The sequence below is a fragment of the Orbicella faveolata genome, unplaced genomic scaffold, assembly GCF_042242905.1.
Source record: "Orbicella faveolata isolate gen_17 unplaced genomic scaffold, um_ofav_v1 contig_14, whole genome shotgun sequence".
NCBI lineage: Eukaryota > Metazoa > Cnidaria > Anthozoa > Scleractinia > Merulinidae > Orbicella > Orbicella faveolata.
Genome location: NW_028301541.1, coordinates 5164610 through 5182273, shown reverse-complemented (window position 1 = coordinate 5182273; position 17664 = coordinate 5164610). Strand labels below are relative to the sequence as shown.

At 40.9% G+C, this 17664-nt stretch overlaps 4 protein-coding genes and 1 long non-coding RNA gene across 5 annotated transcripts; all 5 read left to right on the top strand.

The window, feature by feature from the left end:
- Positions 1–740: 740 nt before the first annotated feature.
- On the top strand, positions 741–2140 carry LOC110068478 (lactadherin-like). The gene is made up of 3 exons (XM_089287381.1): positions 741–759; positions 1014–1336; positions 1936–2140. Exons 1-3 carry the CDS (start codon positions 741–743, stop codon positions 2098–2100), a joined length of 507 nt encoding a protein of 168 aa, XP_089143507.1. The 3' UTR covers positions 2101–2140.
- A 123-nt stretch (positions 2141–2263) lies between these two features.
- Positions 2264–3422, top strand: LOC149113712 (lactadherin-like). The gene is made up of 2 exons (XM_089287380.1): positions 2264–2740; positions 3246–3422. Exons 1-2 carry the CDS (start codon positions 2393–2395, stop codon positions 3420–3422), a joined length of 525 nt encoding a protein of 174 aa, XP_089143506.1. The 5' UTR covers positions 2264–2392.
- A 142-nt stretch (positions 3423–3564) lies between these two features.
- LOC110068664 (EGF-like repeat and discoidin I-like domain-containing protein 3) lies at positions 3565–6157 on the top strand. The gene is made up of 4 exons (XM_020776074.2): positions 3565–4304; positions 4965–5109; positions 5326–5654; positions 6149–6157. The coding sequence occupies exons 1-4, from the start codon at positions 3954–3956 to the stop codon at positions 6155–6157; spliced, it is 834 nt and encodes a 277-aa protein (XP_020631733.2). The 5' UTR covers positions 3565–3953.
- A 21-nt stretch (positions 6158–6178) lies between these two features.
- LOC110068479 (uncharacterized) lies at positions 6179–7729 on the top strand. Its single transcript, XR_016206329.1, has 2 exons — positions 6179–6312; positions 7408–7729. It is a non-coding gene; the product is annotated as an uncharacterized LOC110068479 (long non-coding RNA).
- Positions 7730–8695: 966 nt separating this feature from the next.
- On the top strand, positions 8696–17622 carry LOC110068481 (uncharacterized). Its single transcript, XM_089287378.1, has 13 exons — positions 8696–8726; positions 9141–9466; positions 9866–10007; positions 10909–11213; positions 11732–11870; positions 12442–12767; positions 13259–13400; positions 13826–14148; positions 14744–14885; positions 15329–15654; positions 16339–16480; positions 17213–17535; positions 17584–17622. Exons 1-13 carry the CDS (start codon positions 8696–8698, stop codon positions 17620–17622), a joined length of 2706 nt encoding a protein of 901 aa, XP_089143504.1.
- Positions 17623–17664: the final 42 nt, after the last annotated feature.

Here is a 17664-nt window from a genome sequence, read left to right as displayed (position 1 = left end):
ACAGTGTATCAATGGTTCCGGTCATGTCTCTCACGTGTCCACCTCATGCCCCTGACCTCTATTCAAGCACACGCTCCTTGTTGTATTCAGTCTTCTCGTTTGTGCCGATCCTTCGCCACTGATTTTTCTTTTACCCTCCCACCCTCCCATGACTGGGACCCTTGCTCTACACATCTGAACTCCTGATACTACGCTTTAGGACCATCTTCAAGCGAATAAACAAAATCATTTAGATCTATAGAAATGTTCACCATGAATAAGGCTAATAATCTGTCTTCCCAAAAAAAAAAAAATGGAGGCAGGCTTTGACACTACAATTCAGAATGTCGTGTATAGATACTGAACATTACTATTCCGCTACTTTTAGAAAAACATTTATCCATATATACTTATGATATCATTTGCTTATTATAAAATAATAATAATAATAATAATAATTATACCATTAATGGCTATAGGCTAGGGTGATCTGTCTCTTAGCAAGCCTTAGACCTTATCATTCAGGGTGCAATGAACAGAGACTGTATTTGGTGACTTTCTGTTGTTTGTTATTAAAGGACGGTGGCAGAGAAGTGCATCCATTAGCTGCACTTTACCCCACAGTAAGGCTCTAGCCTACTGGAGACAGGTCCGGAGAAATTACCTATTCCAAGGTGGCTACCCCCGGTACCACCTGATCTGTACTCCCCCCAGGAGTGGCTCCCCCTCCTGGTTCCCTCAGTGCCCCGGGACTGTGGGATATGGGCCTCACCCCTGGAGGCAGGTCTGGAACTTTTATTCCAGGGTGGCTACCCCCGGTACCACCCGACCTGTACTCCCCCAGGAGAGCCCCCTTCCTGGGCCCCTACTCCCCAGTCGTCCTTCCCTGCCACCCAAATTTTACCCACAGCCAGTGTGTTATTTCCTAAATGTATCGTTAGTGGAAGCTCAGACCAGGCCTCGAAAGAGGATCATTAAGTAAATATAAAGGCAATATTGTGAAAATTCATGGTTTGCAATCTTTGTACGTACAGATCCATGTGATGTTCCGCTCGGTCTTCAAGATGGTCGTGTCACCCCATCTATGCTCACGGCTTCCTCCATGTACAACCACTACTACGGTCCTTGGAGTGCGAGGCTCCAGGCGCGGAACCATGGCTCCACTCGAGGAGGCTGGATTGCTAAGTACAATAATAATAAGCAGTGGCTGCAGATTGACTTGGGAGCCAAGTCCAGAGTGAAGAGAATCTGTACCCAGGGACGTTATGATGCCAACCAGTTTGTCAAGTCTTACACGGTGTCTTACAGCCAGAAGGGCGACAAGTTCGTGCCATACACTGAGGGAAGGAAGATAAGGGTATGGTGACTGAAATCACATGTACAGTTAAACCCCGTTATTTCGAACTCTCCGGGGAAATGAAACAAAGGTCGAAATAGGGGGAGTTCGAAAAAGCCGATAGTAAATGGCTGAAGGGCAAATCTAAGGCAAATGGTTTTGAGTTCGAAATAACGAGGATTTTCGAATTAGCGGGGTCCTCTAGTTTGGACATTCTACATTTACCGTGTTCCAAGGGAAGATATTTATCTTTGCCACACAAACAAAATTACAAGACGTAAGAAAAAAAAAACTTACAGAAAAGTTAAGTGGCGAGAAGACCTAAAAGAAGCTAGAAAGCTTATATGTGTTTAGGCTTCCTCAAGTTTAATGTACAGTTATAAGATATATAAAAGAATATCTGATAATTACCTGTGATGTGTCTGGTTTTTCATACTTTTGAAGTAAACTTCAAACTAGTTGTCAAAATGTGAGAATTTTGCAATCATGGTGTTGCGGACTTTGCATATGCAGTGCAGAGATTTGCTACCCTAACGTACTGTCACGAAGTTATTGAGATTGTAATGATCATAAAGTGAGAGAGAATTATAAGTAGTGTCAATGTCACTTTTTTATTTTAGATATTCAAAGCCAATATCGAGAGGTACTTTGTGGTCACTCATCGTTTCTTCAGGCCATTTGTGGCTCGTTATGTGCGCATAAATGTCCGCAGTTGGTACGGCTACATTTCCATGAGGGTTGAACTGTACGGTTGTAGACTGGGTAAGATGCACAAGAATTGTTGATACACTGCGTTATTTTTGAGTCCCCAGAAAAAATATCACCCCTTACTCCTAACATATTACCCCATCTCTGCCAAGCATTTTTTGGATTTTCTATCCCCAATTCTTGCTTAATTCTTTTAAAACATGGGGAGGCGAGGAGAGGAGGGGAGGGGAGGGGAGGGGGGAGGAGTAATGAGGAGATTCAAAATAACACTCAGTTCGATCAGGTTTCTCAACTACTATACCCTCGACGCTTTCTTGTGGTATCAATTTCACTTATTTTGTGATTGAATTCGAGATGGTTAACTAGAAAATGTCTTTCTTTTTCATCCAAGGTCGTCTATGTAATCAGCCAATGGGACTACAAAATGGACGTCTCAGAAATCACCTGATGAAGGCATCCTCTCAATGGGATAGATACCACGCTGCTTTCTTGGGGCGGCTCCATCGCCCGCGCGTTGGAAAGTACATGGGAGCATGGTGTGCAAGGAGCAATAACCGATATCAGTATCTTCAGATTGACTTCACAAGGCTGGCTAAGATTATTAAGATGGCCATTCAAGGCCGCCAGGATGCAAATCAATGGGTCACGCAGTATTACATAACGCACAGTGTTAATGCGATCAATTTTGTGGAGTACAAAGAGCGAAATAATAGAAAGGTAGCACGATACATCTTACATAATTGAAACTTTATTGCGCCTTTCAGTAACAAACGAGCTCTAAGTTATGATTACGTTTCTCGCCGTTGTCAATCCTTATGGATCGAAATCTAGCAATCACAACCCAAAGATGTGACCTTTTGAACCTACTGAAGTAAACCTCAGTTTCCTGAGAGGTCTAGAGATAGAGAAAGTGCATGGAAGCAAATACTTTGTGAAACAGTTAGCAGACTCACTTATCTTAAGGTTACTTTTTAAACGGTCTTAATCTAGATGAAGTAACTAAGCAATCGAGCTAAGAAACAGTGAAACAGTGCACCTTCTAAGAATAACAGAATGACTATGAAAATAATAGTCCCTTTAATTTGAAATAGCAAGCTTATGGTGTATCCATATCACCAGTAAGAACTCACCATCTTAATATCCTTCCTTCAAAAATTGAAATAGGCCAGCCTGAGTGGTTTAGTAGTGGTTAACTCGTTTCCGTTATTGTTCTTCTTGACAGTATTTCACTGGAAACCGCGACCGTAATACGGTAGTCTCCAACCCCTTTAATCCAGCAATTCGATGTCGTTACATCCGGGTTCATCCATGGGGATGGTACAGACACATCTCAATGAGAGTGGAGTTCTACGGATGTTTCACAGGTGAACTTACTACAGATGATATCGTCAGCTTGTAGACAGGGGTTGGGGTAGACAAAAGCCTCTTTCTTAGCAATTTTGTATTTTATTAGTACAGTATAGACATTTACTTTTTAGACTCCTGTTTAGACTTGTTGTTACTGAAATCTTTTTTCTGTCTGTTTTACTGGACAACAGCCTGTAGTATTCCATATTTTAATTTTAGCAGCCTATTCTGTTTTTTGCTACCCGTATTTGTACTAACTTGGGTTTGTTCTGTGTTTTACTGTCTACTTATATTAAAGGAAAGGAATGAATGAACAAATATAAATGTTTTCCTTTTCAAAGACCATTGTACAATGCCTTTACACAAGCTGACAATTAAGTTCTTGGGAAAGACACCGTATTCTCACAGTGCCTCCCCTCACTCAGGATTATACTGAAATTAAATGGGTAGCGGCGAATTTAATGCCGGGGGTAACCCTGCGATGTCCTAGCATCCCATACAGGGGGGAGTAGAAATACCCTAGTCGCTTCATGCTACATAGAGATCGGAGAGAAGTGCCGGCTTGACTGATCACTTGGCTCGTATGCAGACTTTACCTTTTACCTTTACAGACAAATGTACCATGCCTCTTGGTATGGAAGATGGCCGTATACTGCCAGGACATCTGCGAGCCTCGTCATCATATAACTACAATCATGGACCTGAACGAGCGCGGCTCAACATTTATGCCAGTCATGGACGAACAGGGGCCTGGGTAGCGAAGTACAGGAACACTAAACAGTTTCTGCAGATTGACATGAGACAGATGTGTATTATCAAAGGAATCGCTACTCAAGGAAGAAGAGAAGCCCATCAATGGGTGATCAGCTATGTCCTTTCATACAGTAAAGATGGCCGCAGATTTAGAGCTTATACAGTGGGTGGAAGACTCAAGGTACTTAAAAGTTTTGTGCTCTGAATTATTAGTCTGGCCTGTTGGCAGATTAGTGTGAAGTACAGCCCTGGCCCTGTGTTACTTTGGGTTAATCTTGAATCTCTCACAGCCAAGCAGAAGAGAGTCTCACATGGTGAAATCTGGGTAGAAGATTAACTCTGGGTGCTTTCCATTCAAGCAAAAATTCCAGTTTGAATTTCCAGACATTCTCAGTGGCAAATAGAATAGCATTCTCAGTAATTTTTGGAAAAGAGGATAACCTCTCGAGGGATTCACAAATTTTCGAAAATTTGGGACCGGTAATTTCCCTTCCGTTTGATTTTCGTCTGGGAGTTTTCTGAATTTTCGGTTGAATGGTTCGCATTTTGGAAATTCAACAATTTTCGGATTTTCCGCAAACTTTTCGAGGAAATTTCCATATATTTGCCTTCGTCTCGGAAATTCCGGAATTTTGGGTGAAATGGAAATCACCTTCTCACTACCAAACTATTGGATGACCTACATAAGGTTACCATTCGGCGATACTCCTAGTTGTTTCATACTGTTCAACCAGGCACGTGTCTTCGAGAATTACGAAGAAAGTGAATTACTTAATTTTAACGATCTTGTAAACAAGTCAATGCTCCTGACGTCAAGTACTTTCTTATATTTTTTCTGCAGAGATTCCGTGGAAATTACGATATCTACCATACTGTTGCCCAAAGAGTATCACCTTACATCAGAACTCGGTATTTGAGGATCCATCCCAAACAATGGAGGTCTTACATTGCTATGAGAGTTGAGCTGTACGGGTGCAGATATAACGGTAAGAACTTAACAATCTAGCGTCCGTCCTCCAATAGATGATAAGTAGGAACCAATCAAAATGCGAGAATAATTCGACTTATTATATAAAGGTTGTTTGATCTCACTCTTTAGAATATTAATCCTGTGGCTCTTATTCTAGATAGAGAAGAGATTTTGAATGATGTATATCAGGAGACTGTTTTGTAGAAATTTAACAGTTCTGATTTTGTTGCAGAACGCATGTGTGACAGTGCCCTGGGTATGCAAAATGGCCGAATCAAAAATGCAGCCATCACAGCCTCGTCCCAATGGGATAAAAACCATGCACCCTATCTTGCCAGACTCGGGCGCCTGCGCCGTGGAAGACTGATGGGGGCCTGGTCTGCCAAGAGAAACAACCACAATCAGTTTATTCAGGTTGATCTTTTGAGGTCGATGAAGATCACTGGTGTAGCTACTCAAGGCAGAGCGGAAGCTGCCCAGTGGGTGACGGCATTTTATTTTCTGTACAGCTCGGATGGAGTAAAGTTTGCCAAAGTTAAGCATTGGTGGGATGTTGTGAAGGTAGGTATCTGTCCCAGGGGAAGGACTCCCATATAAAAAGGACGGGGGTGCTCCTCGTACCTTTCAGGGGTTAAAAAAAGCGGTGTTGGTGCCTCTTAGGGTGTTCAGCCTCAAAAGGTCCACAGCGGGAGCTTTTGCGGTACATTTTAGGGTATTGAGCCGGAAAAATTCAGTGTCTGTTGATGTGTTGCTTTAGAATAGGACACTTTCGATATATTAAATTCCAGCTTGATGGTAAGGCCCAGAGGACACAAACAAAAGAAATGAATAAACATGGTCATTCCATTTCCTTTGTTTGTGTCCTCTAAGCCTTACTGCCAAGCTGAATTTTAATATATCGAAAACGGTCTATTGGGACCTCTTACGGGTCCCACTGAGCTCCAGTTATATCAGAAAACATGATTTACCGAAGAAATTACCATTTTTAGACAGAGTCATTCTTACCATTGACTGTTGTCATACGTATATCTTTTCTTTCTTTTTCATCACAATAGTGGGTATAATGTTCTCTTGCAGACTTTCCCCGCCAATGTGGACAGATATTCAATACGTAACAATCCTCTTCCATATCCAGTCTATGGACGCTTTGTTCGACTGCATATACGTGGTTGGCGAGCCCACATTTCAATGAGGCTGGAGCTGTATGGATGTCCATGGAGTACGTCTTTCATGTTTGAGACTCTACAGTTAGACTTTTAATTCCAGTTCCTTGTATAAAAGTGTTATTACTGTGTAATATTGTTTATAATAATAATAATAATACATAACAATAATAATAATAATAATAATAATAATAATAATAATAATACATAATATTTTAAGAGGAGGCCTCCAATCACCATAAGGTGGTTTTCAGGAGGGTCCTCTGAGAAAATAAATGTTAAACATTTAAAATACATTAAAATCTAAAATACAATAAAAAGGACAAAAACCTGTGCGGTAAGCTAACTAAGATTAAAAACTAAAACAAGAATTAAAGTACTACTAACTAAGGTTAAAAATGGTTCAATAAAAACTGTTTCAGTTTGTATTTAAAAATAGTTTTCGGCATCAGTTTCTTTAAAGCACTTGGTAGTGTGGCCCAGTCGTTAATGGCTTTATTATATGTTTTGTTTCATAGAAACAGAACAAAATTAACTTAAGTCTTGATATAGGTATCTTTAAACTTGTCTATGTTTGGCCTTTCCTCTCTCATAGTCTTCGGCTGAGAGGCGATATTCGCTTACTAGGTGAATTTAAACCTGATGTTTTGCTCTACAGATTAGTAAATCTACCACAATACTGCCGTCTTGTTATACAACTTCACTGATTCTTATACCTAATCGTACCTTTTTGGTACGCTTCGGTGGCACATCAGGCGAGTTTGGTCGAGCCACGGTTCGTACGTCGAGCCACAAATCCCATGGCGAGACCAAACGAGCCTGGTATGCAGCCGAAGTTTACCAAAAAGTACAATGACTATGAGGTATTTACCGCACCCAAATTCGGCCAAGTGAGCATGATATCGTAGCCATATCAGGTCAGTGACTTGATATCGCGGGATATCAAGAGGGTGGATACGGCCTCTGATTAGCTAATTGCGAACTTGGGTACGGTGAAACAAGATGATGTGAGATGGATTTATCCTTGTTCATATTTCTCTAAACTACTTTGTACTTCATTAAGAACTTGATAAGCTGTGTCATAAAGATGGAAGCCCAAAATGAATTCAAAACAATACAGCAGAAATATAACGAACAAATTTCTTGTTTAGGCCGTTGTGATATTCCACTTGGCTTGGAAGATGGCCGCTTCCCTGACCAACTTGTTACCGCGTCTTCATTTTACAACTACTACTGCGCACCAAGAAATGCTAGACTGCATCAGAGACGGGTTGGCAGGCTTGGAGGGGCGTGGTGTGCCAGACGAAGTGACAGAAACCAATGGATTCAGTTTGATTTTGGAGGACGAACTCGTATCACGCGCGTCTGCACACAAGGTCGTCAGAACTCTGATCAGTGGGTGACAAGTTATTACGTGACATACAGTCGAGATGGCCAACATTTCACACCATACAGAGAAGGACGCGGTACCAAGGTAAACTACATTCGGCAAAACCGGCTAAACTACGTTCTTAAGCCTAGCCTCCACTTTTACATAAGCACAAGCATAAGCATAACTGTAGTGAGAACGCCCACAACACAGGCAAAAGTAAGTCTGTTGTTATGCAGCTCTTTAGAACCTCTAATTTCATTGGATCTTGTTGGCACGAAGCTTTATTGTTTTAGGGCTAGGGTCCATTGCTACCATTGTTTGTATATCATTTTCTCAGCCAATCCTGTGCGACGTTTCGAAGAGCTTCGTGGCGACCCAAGCAAGTAGGCATGTTTAGAATGGATAATTGCGTTATTGTCGGGTCCATACTTTCTCGATACACTGAACAAGATGGCGGACTTTCGCTTCTGCTTCTGCTTATACTTACAGCAGCGCGTTCTCACTTTACACTTTTTTTTCTTCATGTGCCTGTACATATAGTTGCGTTATGGACGTCCTCACTACCGTGTGCTGTTACTTGTACCTGTGCTTGTGCTTATGTCCTATTGGAAACCAGGCTTTTAATATGACCATCTCCTTTAAACGGATAGTACCTCTCACATTTCCCACCTTTCCGTCATGAAAGGCAAAGTTGTGTTTTTGCATTCATGGCATGTTGTGGAGCCCTACAAACCATGAAAGCATAATATACCAAATACGATGTAATTGTCGAACGGAATATTTTTAGCAAAAATTAAGCACATTCTATTTCTAACTGTCATAAAAATACCTAGGTCGTTTGTCAGCTGGTTAGGTTTTGCAGGTGCATTGAAATTCGAAGGAGACATAGTGAAACAGACTGCAATAGCTGTTAACTGTAACATTAGCTAACTAGGTTATTTTTATCCTTGATTTAGATATTTGTGGGTAATTATGACCGATATATGGTTGTATGTAACCGATTCTTGAAGCCGCTGTCGGGAAGATATTTTAGGATTTATCCTGTGACCTGGCGTAGTTGGATCTCAATGAGAGTGGAATTCTATGGCTGCATTACTGGTACGTTTGCATAGAGAGAAAAAATAGTTTTCTTGCGTAGCAAGCGCTTCCATACGAAGAGCCTTTTTCCCCATTCTGGCCGCGCGCAAATTGGTGCTAGATCAAGGGGATGTTGGTGCTCGCCCGACCACCCCCTGCTTCGTCAATTTTTTTACTTTCTCGCTCCAATTTGCACAAGGCAAGAATGCGGAACAAAGCTCTCCTTATGAGAACGATTGCTACGCAGGCTAAAAACTAACCTGCTTGTAGTTTCTACCAAACTCACTGCTGTTATATTTCAGATAGTTTTTAATTCTTATCCACCTTTCAAAAAGTATATTCATCATATGTAGGTTGTTTACCATTTATACGGAGAAAACGATTCGTCAATGGTAAATAACAACAGAGTTGTCTCATCTTGTTTTTGTTCATTAGGTCCAAGATGTGATAGGCCACTGGGTATGCAGAATGGTCGTATTCGACTCACACAGCTGTCAGCCTCCTCAAGCTGGGATGTCAATCATGGACCTCGCAACGGCCGGCTGAAGTTCCACCGAACAGGTTCCAGGATGGGTGCATGGTGTGCCCGACGTAACGACCGCTACCAGTATTACCAGGTGGACTTCCGTCGCGCCATGAGAGTGGTGAAGATTGCCACACAAGGACGACAAGACGCGGCACAGTGGGTCACACAATATTTTGTCACGTACAGTCAGGATGGATGTAGCTTTGCTGAGTACAAGGAAAATAGCAACAGAAAGGTAGAGTTCCCAATGATTCCTTACTGGTTATTCGTCTCAAGTAACATGGATTGTTTCCTGCCTTCAGTTTTTATGTAATGTATCAAACACGAAAGACCGTGTTTGACCACATTTCCAAACGCTGAGAAGAGAGTTTACAACACGACGCGAGGCGGAGTATTTTTGACGTTCGTCGAGGTGTTTGGAAATGTGTTTAAACACTGTCTTGAGTGTTTGATTTATTTTCTCAATCAAAACTGAAACTAAGGAGAAAACGGGGAAATGAAATCGTAGAAGTTTATGCAAATTAAGATCAGATATCTAAACACCGTCACTGTCATTATTTCCTTTGCTTAAACTTGATAAGTAATTAATAAGTTTGAGAACACAATTTCAAGAGTTTTCTTTTATGATCCACAGTACTTTACAGGAAACAGAGATCAGAACAGTATTGTTCAATATCGCTTGTTCCCGCCAATCAGGGCTCGCTATGTACGAATACGCCCTTGGGGGTGGTACAGACACATCTCTATGAGGGTTGAGTTCTATGGATGTGCGGAAGGTAATGTCTATCACTGTGTATTTTACTTACTCAAGAGTTAGTAAAATTCGAAGAAATCGTGGCCACTGTCAAAAAAAAGATCAGTTTTGTTTAAGTCTCGTTAGTTTGTAGTCCAAAGTGACTAACTGAAGAATATCGGGCCAGTTGTTGGAAATATGCGATATAAAGGCAGTGTTCCATGCAAAAACAGTTGTGGCCATAATTGTTTCCTTTTTTACTGACATTTACTCTTAACAGGTTGCGAGAATTAAATGATGCCATGCGCGCATCATTTAGTGTGGGTATCATGAGCGAAAGGTAAAAACTCGTTAAGGTCACTGTGGTGTATTTATTTTCAATGATCTTTAAATGTGATATGGGATTGTTGAGATTATGCTTCCTGTTTAGTTGCAGTGACGCCCAACAGTTGAAAGGCTAAACCTGAACGCGAAACTAGATTAGTATGAGGCCCCGCGCATACTACGCCCGATAAATTTGATAACGCAGCTTTATTTCTACGGTTGGGCCTACCGTCCAGACTAATCCGGACCGAAAACGGAGCTTTTCAAAAACGCTCTTCAAACCGGAAGAGTTTGAAAACGCCTGCTTTGCGTTTTAGTGTGGACGGAAAGCATTTTTAAATCCGAGATTTTCGAAAACGATGACTGATAATCCTGAGATTAACACCCAAGCTTTTCTGTCGCCGGTGATTGATGCGTTTTCAAATTTCTCAGGCGTAGTATGGACGAAGAACATTTGATGCGTTTTGGAGCTAAAACTCCGCTTTCTCGACGTAGTGTGGACGGAGAACATTTGATGCGTTTTCGAAACGAAAACTCCGTTTTCAAATTTTTCCGGCGTAGTGTGAACGGGGCCTGAATTAACGTTTTTAAAAGCTGATTGAATTGTTTTGCGTCACCAGACCCTTGCTATGTACCTCTTGGCTTGGAGGACAAGAGGATTACAAACGGAGCGTTTTCTGCTTCTTCGTATTACAACCATCACTTGGCACCTTGGCATGGAAGGTTGAATCACCGCTGGTCATGGAGCGTGCGACATCGTAACAACAGACAGTGGTTGCAGGTTAATATGCAGGAAATCTACCGAATGAAAGGTATTGGTTCTCAAGGCCGACAGGATGCAAATCAGTGGGTCAAGAGCTATACTTTGTCGTATGGCGTGAACGGTGTGGATTTTGCTCATTACAAAGAGAATGGAAGAGTTAAGGTAAGGCATGGTGCCTGTTAACAGTAAACACTTACTCTTAAAGATGTCCGTGAATACTGTCAGAGCTTAAAGACAAGTTTTAGCCTTTTTACGTCAGAAAAGAAAAGTATGGCAAATGTTTGTTGGCTTCTGGATGATGAAGGTGGAAAACGAAGTACTTTTTTATTTAACAATCAGATTATGAGCTCGAGATTTTATTTCATTTGAAACACCTTTTGAAGTTTATTTTGAATCAACAGACACAATATTTCAGAGATCAAGTCTGACAGAAATGATCAAGGTTTGCACACAGCGTACATGTGTCTCGTTTGATCCATTTGCAAAAAGTGCATTTTAACCGAGAAAAACTCGACGACTTTACATTAATGTAATTTGCTAAGACATTAGTGCAACTTTGAGTGCACTATCCTTCCAGCGAGAGCCCTACATTCAAACGGGTGTTGGTAGACTATCACAGATGTCTGTATTTCATCAAGATTCTACTGCTTTTTTTCAATATCTCTTTTTCTTTGTGCTAGCTTTTTACAGCCAATACAGACCGCCACTCTGTAGTGTTCCATCGCTTCAGAAAGAGATTTGCTGCCGTGTTTGTCAGGGTTCATCCCAAGGCCTGGTACAGTTGGATATCAATGAGAATTGAACTGTTCGGATGCTCAGGTAATATATAAATAACTTATATTTTCAATGAAATTCAACAATAGTCAGATTCAGACACGGTGGGTCGCATTACAGTTGCAGCTAGTCAATGAGCAAAAAGGGCATTTGGGTTACCTGCCGCATTGCTAGAGTGATTCACTCATAATCCCACCACTACTCATTCTTTGCTTGTCATTTTACTTGCCAGTAACAAGAAGAAGTGTACAGCAGTACGCTATCCCCAATAAAGCATTTTTGTTATTTCGAAAGCTCTTTTACACAGAATACGAGCCTCCATTTACTATACTGAGTAGAAGACCTGCCATCTGATCAAGTAGTTACATATGCTTGAGTTTCTGACTAGCAATTCCTAAAGGAACAACCATTGTGTTTCCTTTGTTTAGGACGCATTCTTTAGCTGCAGGGTAATATAAATTTATTTTTGTCTCTTGTATCGAATCTGTACAAGGACAGAACCAAGTCGACAATGTGTCTTAAACTACCATCTTCGGTATCATTTGCCAGTCCAACACATTTATTGCTAAAGATGCTTTGCTTTGAACTCTCTCTAATACTTTGAACTTTACATCAGCGGCATTGTGTAACAGTGCCTTAGGAATGAGGAGTGGGGCCATCAGGAACGCGCAAATCACGGCGTCTTCAATATGGAACAAGTACCACGCAGCCAGACTTGCCAGAATGGGCACAGTCAAACGTGGTCGCTATGTTGGAGCCTGGTGCGCAAGACACAACAATCATCATCAGTGGCTTAAAGTGGACTTTAAACAACCAATGAAAATCACGAAAATAGAAACACAAGGACGTCAGGACACCAACCAATGGGTGACGAGGTACCAGTTGAGTTACAGTCAGGATGGAGCTCACTGGACTTTGTACAGACATAGGAGCAACGATAAGGTTAGTAGAAATAAAGCACTTATGTCAAACTGTTTATTTCAGTCAGAAAAAAAGTTTGATATGCATGAGGTTTTCTTGTACAAGACAAAGACAAAAGAAAGCAATATTTAAGTGAACAAGAAAGTACACCTTGTAATTCTATATAATAGTATTAAAATCAAGGAGTTCGGGAATTCCTAGTTTGGAATTTGTGAGTTCTCAAAGCAGCTTTTTTCTCGGTCAGCAGAAATAATTGATTACAGGGTAACATGGAAAGAGTATTTAAAGCACTAACCTTTTGCCCTGTCTTGGTTTATCGCGATTCCAAATTAAATTAGCCTACATAGGTGAAAGTTCACGAAAGTCACGGAAGATCATTTATTTAAATCTCACTTCAGAAATGGCCACAAATGCGATTCATGAAGCCTCGCATCTTTGTAAAAGCTTTTATTTTGTTTTTCACTGTATTTTTAGTAGGCCTCTGACTATTTGCTATTATCTTGATTTTCAAGTATTTCCAAGCCAACCGAGACCAACACAGCATTGTTGCAAATGTTATCAACCCACCAATCATTGCTCGCTTCTGCCGCATCATCCCGCGAGGATGGTATCGTCACATCAGTATGAGAGTGGAGTTCTATGGATGCAAAGCAGGTATACGTAATGTGCTATCTTACCAAGTAGAGTGTTCTGCCTTCTTCACATTCAGCAAAGAATTCCCAACCTTATTTTGGCTATCGCCATTCACAATTAATCCGTCATGTTCCATGAAGCCCTCTACATGTAAATATGCCACTTATCGACATTCCACTCTAAGTAGTAAGCAGGGTGTCACACCTTAATGGCCCAAGCTCCCACGGGTCTTCTGTAGCTCAGTGGTAGAACCCTATTTTTTTTTCCTTCCCATCGCTCCCCGCGCTCGCGCTCCTCACTCACTACCAGCTCCCGCTCATGCTTTCTTGCTCACCCTTAGTCTCCCAATCGCTCTTTGCGCTAGTAAAAAAAGAAAAGCCTGTGGTGGAGGCTGGTAAATATTTTTAACTATGGTAGTTGATGATTTTCTTCACTCCTGATTGTAGATAAGTGTGATGTTCCACTCGGAATCCAAGATGGCCGCATTACACAGTCCATGATGTCAGCCTCCTCGTTTTACAATCGATACTATGGTCCTTGGTCTGCTAGATTACAGGCTCGGAATCACGGCGCCACACGCGGTGGATGGTTAGCCAGGGTGAACAACAATCACCAGTTTCTACAGATTGACCTTGGAGCCAAGTCTGTTGTGAAGAGGATTTCAACTCAGGGTCGATATGATGCAAATCAGTGGGTCACTAGTTACACTCTGTCATACAGTCAGAACGGAGTCAGGTTTTATCCTTACAGGGAGAATAGACGAACAAGGGTTAGTGAAGAGCATATTATTTTAACAGAATTGGTTTTAAACAATTAAATTCACTAGTAATTTGGAAGTCTGAACTTGACTGTACATCTCGTCACGGAATGATTTGGCACATTATTATAACCACTTACCACAGCGTGTTAAGGGACGTTACGTTGTTGTGAAACTACGTAATTTTTGAGGCAAATTTCACCATATTTTGTTGCGACACAAGTTGCAAGAAAAATTGCCTTTTTTGTCACAGCCAGCCTAGTGCGAGGTACAGTTCAGTTCTAGTTTTCACAATTTTTGCAGCAACTTCTCAGCAAACACTAGTTTTAAGAGTGTCTTAGTAAGCCATGTTTCGGCAAGTCTTCACCTAACACTGCAATAAAATTACAAGACGATTAGCACGAAACATCACCTGGTGTAAGAACACCTCTTGAAATGTAATTTCTCTCTAATGACTCTGTGTAAAGGATTTTGGATAAGATATTCTCTTTAGTTTGATCATTCTGCTATTGTTTAATCAGCAGAATTCAGTCAAGTGTAAATAAAAACAACGCTTAAAATATCAATTCGCTGTTAATTCTCGTTGTTTCCTTTATAATTCTAACAGATCTTCCCAGCCAATCAAGAAAGACACTACGTTGTTACCCATCGTTTGTTCAAGCCGTTTGCAGCTCGTTATGTGCGTGTGAATGTCAGGACATGGTATGGACACATTGCTATGCGTGTAGAACTCTATGGATGTATACTGGGTAAGTACAAATTTCTGCGGTCGTAAACGTTCAAAAAGACGAATGAATGAATGAATGAATGAATGAATGAATACCTTTATTTAAGTGTCAAACTAAAATAGCGGTAAATAACCACTAAATGGGGAAAAACATAACCATTATTAAGTCCTCTATGCACGAGCGGCATACAAAGGTTAACTTTTCAGTGGTTGTCCTAACTTTTAACTTGAAAGTAGAGGATTTCGAAAATTTGTCACGTTTGTAAGCAGCAATTTTGGCAGGAAAACGGCGGGAACTACGCGCGCGCCTCAATGTGGGGGGTTTGGTATCCCTCAATTCAACTAAATGTTTTAAATACGCGCAGTAAGAGCAATATGGCACAAAACATCTACCTCTAGTATAATGTATCGCGAATTTTGTGAAATGTTTATCACTGCTGTGAAATTTTTACGTATTTTCCACAGGCCGCCGGTGCAATCAGCCAATGGGATTTCAATCAGGCCGTCTTAATAACCGCATGATAACAGCATCATCTCAATGGGATAACTACCATGCAGCTTTCTTGGCACGACTTAACTGGAATCGCCGTGGAAGATACATGGGTGCATGGTCAGCAAAACACAATAACCGTTTTCAGTATCTACAAGTAAACTTTGGAAAAGCAGCCAAGATCATCAGGATCGCTACTCAAGGAAGAGCTGATGCTGATCAGTGGGTGACTCAGTATTATTGCATGCACAGCTTGGATGGAATTCGATTTGTGGAATACAAAGAGCGAAACAACAGAAGGGTAGGTATAAATAAGCTATCATTTACAAAGTTGTGTTTCCTGTCAATTTAACTGTTTCCTGTCAATTTAAGTAAAGTACTGTACTTAAATCGGACTCAGTTTTCTCGAACTCCTCTCGAACTCAAATCATTTTCACCTGAATATGCTATTCAGGCATTTACTATCGGCTGTCTCGAACCCCCAACATCTCGAACGCTTCACGCTTCACGCTTCACGCTTCCTTAAGAGTTCGAAATAGCGGGGGTTAACTGTAGAGTTAAGGAGAAATAGATCTTTCGAGTTTGTGGCAACCCTAAGAAGCTGCTAAGAAAGCTTGAAAAGACTTTGGTTTCGACTTGGTTCAGTGCTTTGTGATAATAATGCAAGCGTTCTCCCACTCAATTAGGAGGCTGTATAGAACATAGACACAGATACATGAACTTTATTTGAGTGTCTATCTATAAAATTAGCTTTGAAAGCTAATTGGGGACACTTCAATGAACAAGTGAATTTTAAATAAATAAAATCAATTATAAGATATCTACATTCAAGAAATGTTACTTAACTTTCGTGACAAGCATTTATGAAATGAATTATACCAGTACATGGAAACCCTAGATGTTAGAATTAAAAAGAACAAATTTGACAGTTATGTAGAACACTAAGTGTAGCTTCGTACTGACTGGTATTCTTCTCTTCAAACAGTACTTCACAGGAAATCGTGACCGCAACTCTGTTGTCATGTATCCATTCAATCCACCAATCAAAGGCCGTTTAATCAGAGTGGTACCCTGGGGATGGCGCGCTCACATCTCTATGAGAGTTGAGTTTTATGGATGCTACATAGGTATGCCAATAGAAAGTGCGAATTTCATTTAGAAATTGATTGCCTTGGAAATGATTTTTGTTCTCAGAATTTTGTGATAAATCCTAAAAGTGATTCGTTAGCAACTACTAAAATTGAGAAAACAGAGCAGATCCCCATTCCCCATTGTAATTATCTCAAATTTATTTCTAGTTTGCAGCACGTTGTTTTAAGTCCGTTTCCATTGCTGTACGACTATAAAACAGCACGACATTGATGTCTAACAAACCAATTAAGTGTCGCCCTTAAAATAGTCACGCAGTTTGCGACGCTGATTTCTCGTGTAAGCAGCTATCAAAGTGTACATTAAAGCTCTGTTGACAATAAGGTTCGTAGACTAAAATTAAGGAAAAGCATGGTATGTTGTTAGTATACATGTACGCGTTTTTGTGGTAAAAGGTGTGAGTAGTTTACAGCTATTTTGAGAAATGTTATCCTATGAAAGCGTGGAAGCGTACGTGTCACCGACAACTATATGGGTAGCGTTAGTTGACCAATGATTAATCGAGGTTCACGTTGTCCCAGGCTAATAGAAGGAAAACACTTTGATCAAACTACGTACGCCAGCTCTACCCGTGATACCTTTCGACATTGTTGCGTACGCTTTTGCAGGACAACATTTCTCGAAACAGCAGTATATTGGGAATCTTTTAATTCTTGCCTTTAAAACTAAGATGCTTGATTCTTGGATTTTATAATTCCATCATACCTTAGATCGCTGCTCCATGCCTCTTGGTATGGAGGATCACCGTATCTTAGCGGGTCATCTTCGAGCTTCGTCTTCATACAACTACAATCATGGACCTGACCGAGCGCGGCTCAACATCTATGCCAGTCATGGACGAACAGGGGCCTGGGTAGCGAGGCACAGGAACACCAAACAGTTTCTGCAGATTGACTTGAGACAGATAAGTCTTATTAAAGGAATCGCTACACAAGGAAGAAGAGAAGCCCATCAATGGGTGAAAAGTTATATGATATCATACAGTAGACGGGGCCTGCGATTCAGGATGTATAATACCTATGGTCGAGTTAAGGTAAGAATCATGGCCACTAAGATTGGACATGTATGCTGCTTACTATAGCTGGAAAACTCGCACAGTGAAGCAGTGGGCAAGCTGTAGTAATATGTCGGTGCCCTTATTCTTTAATGTTTCTACGAGTGT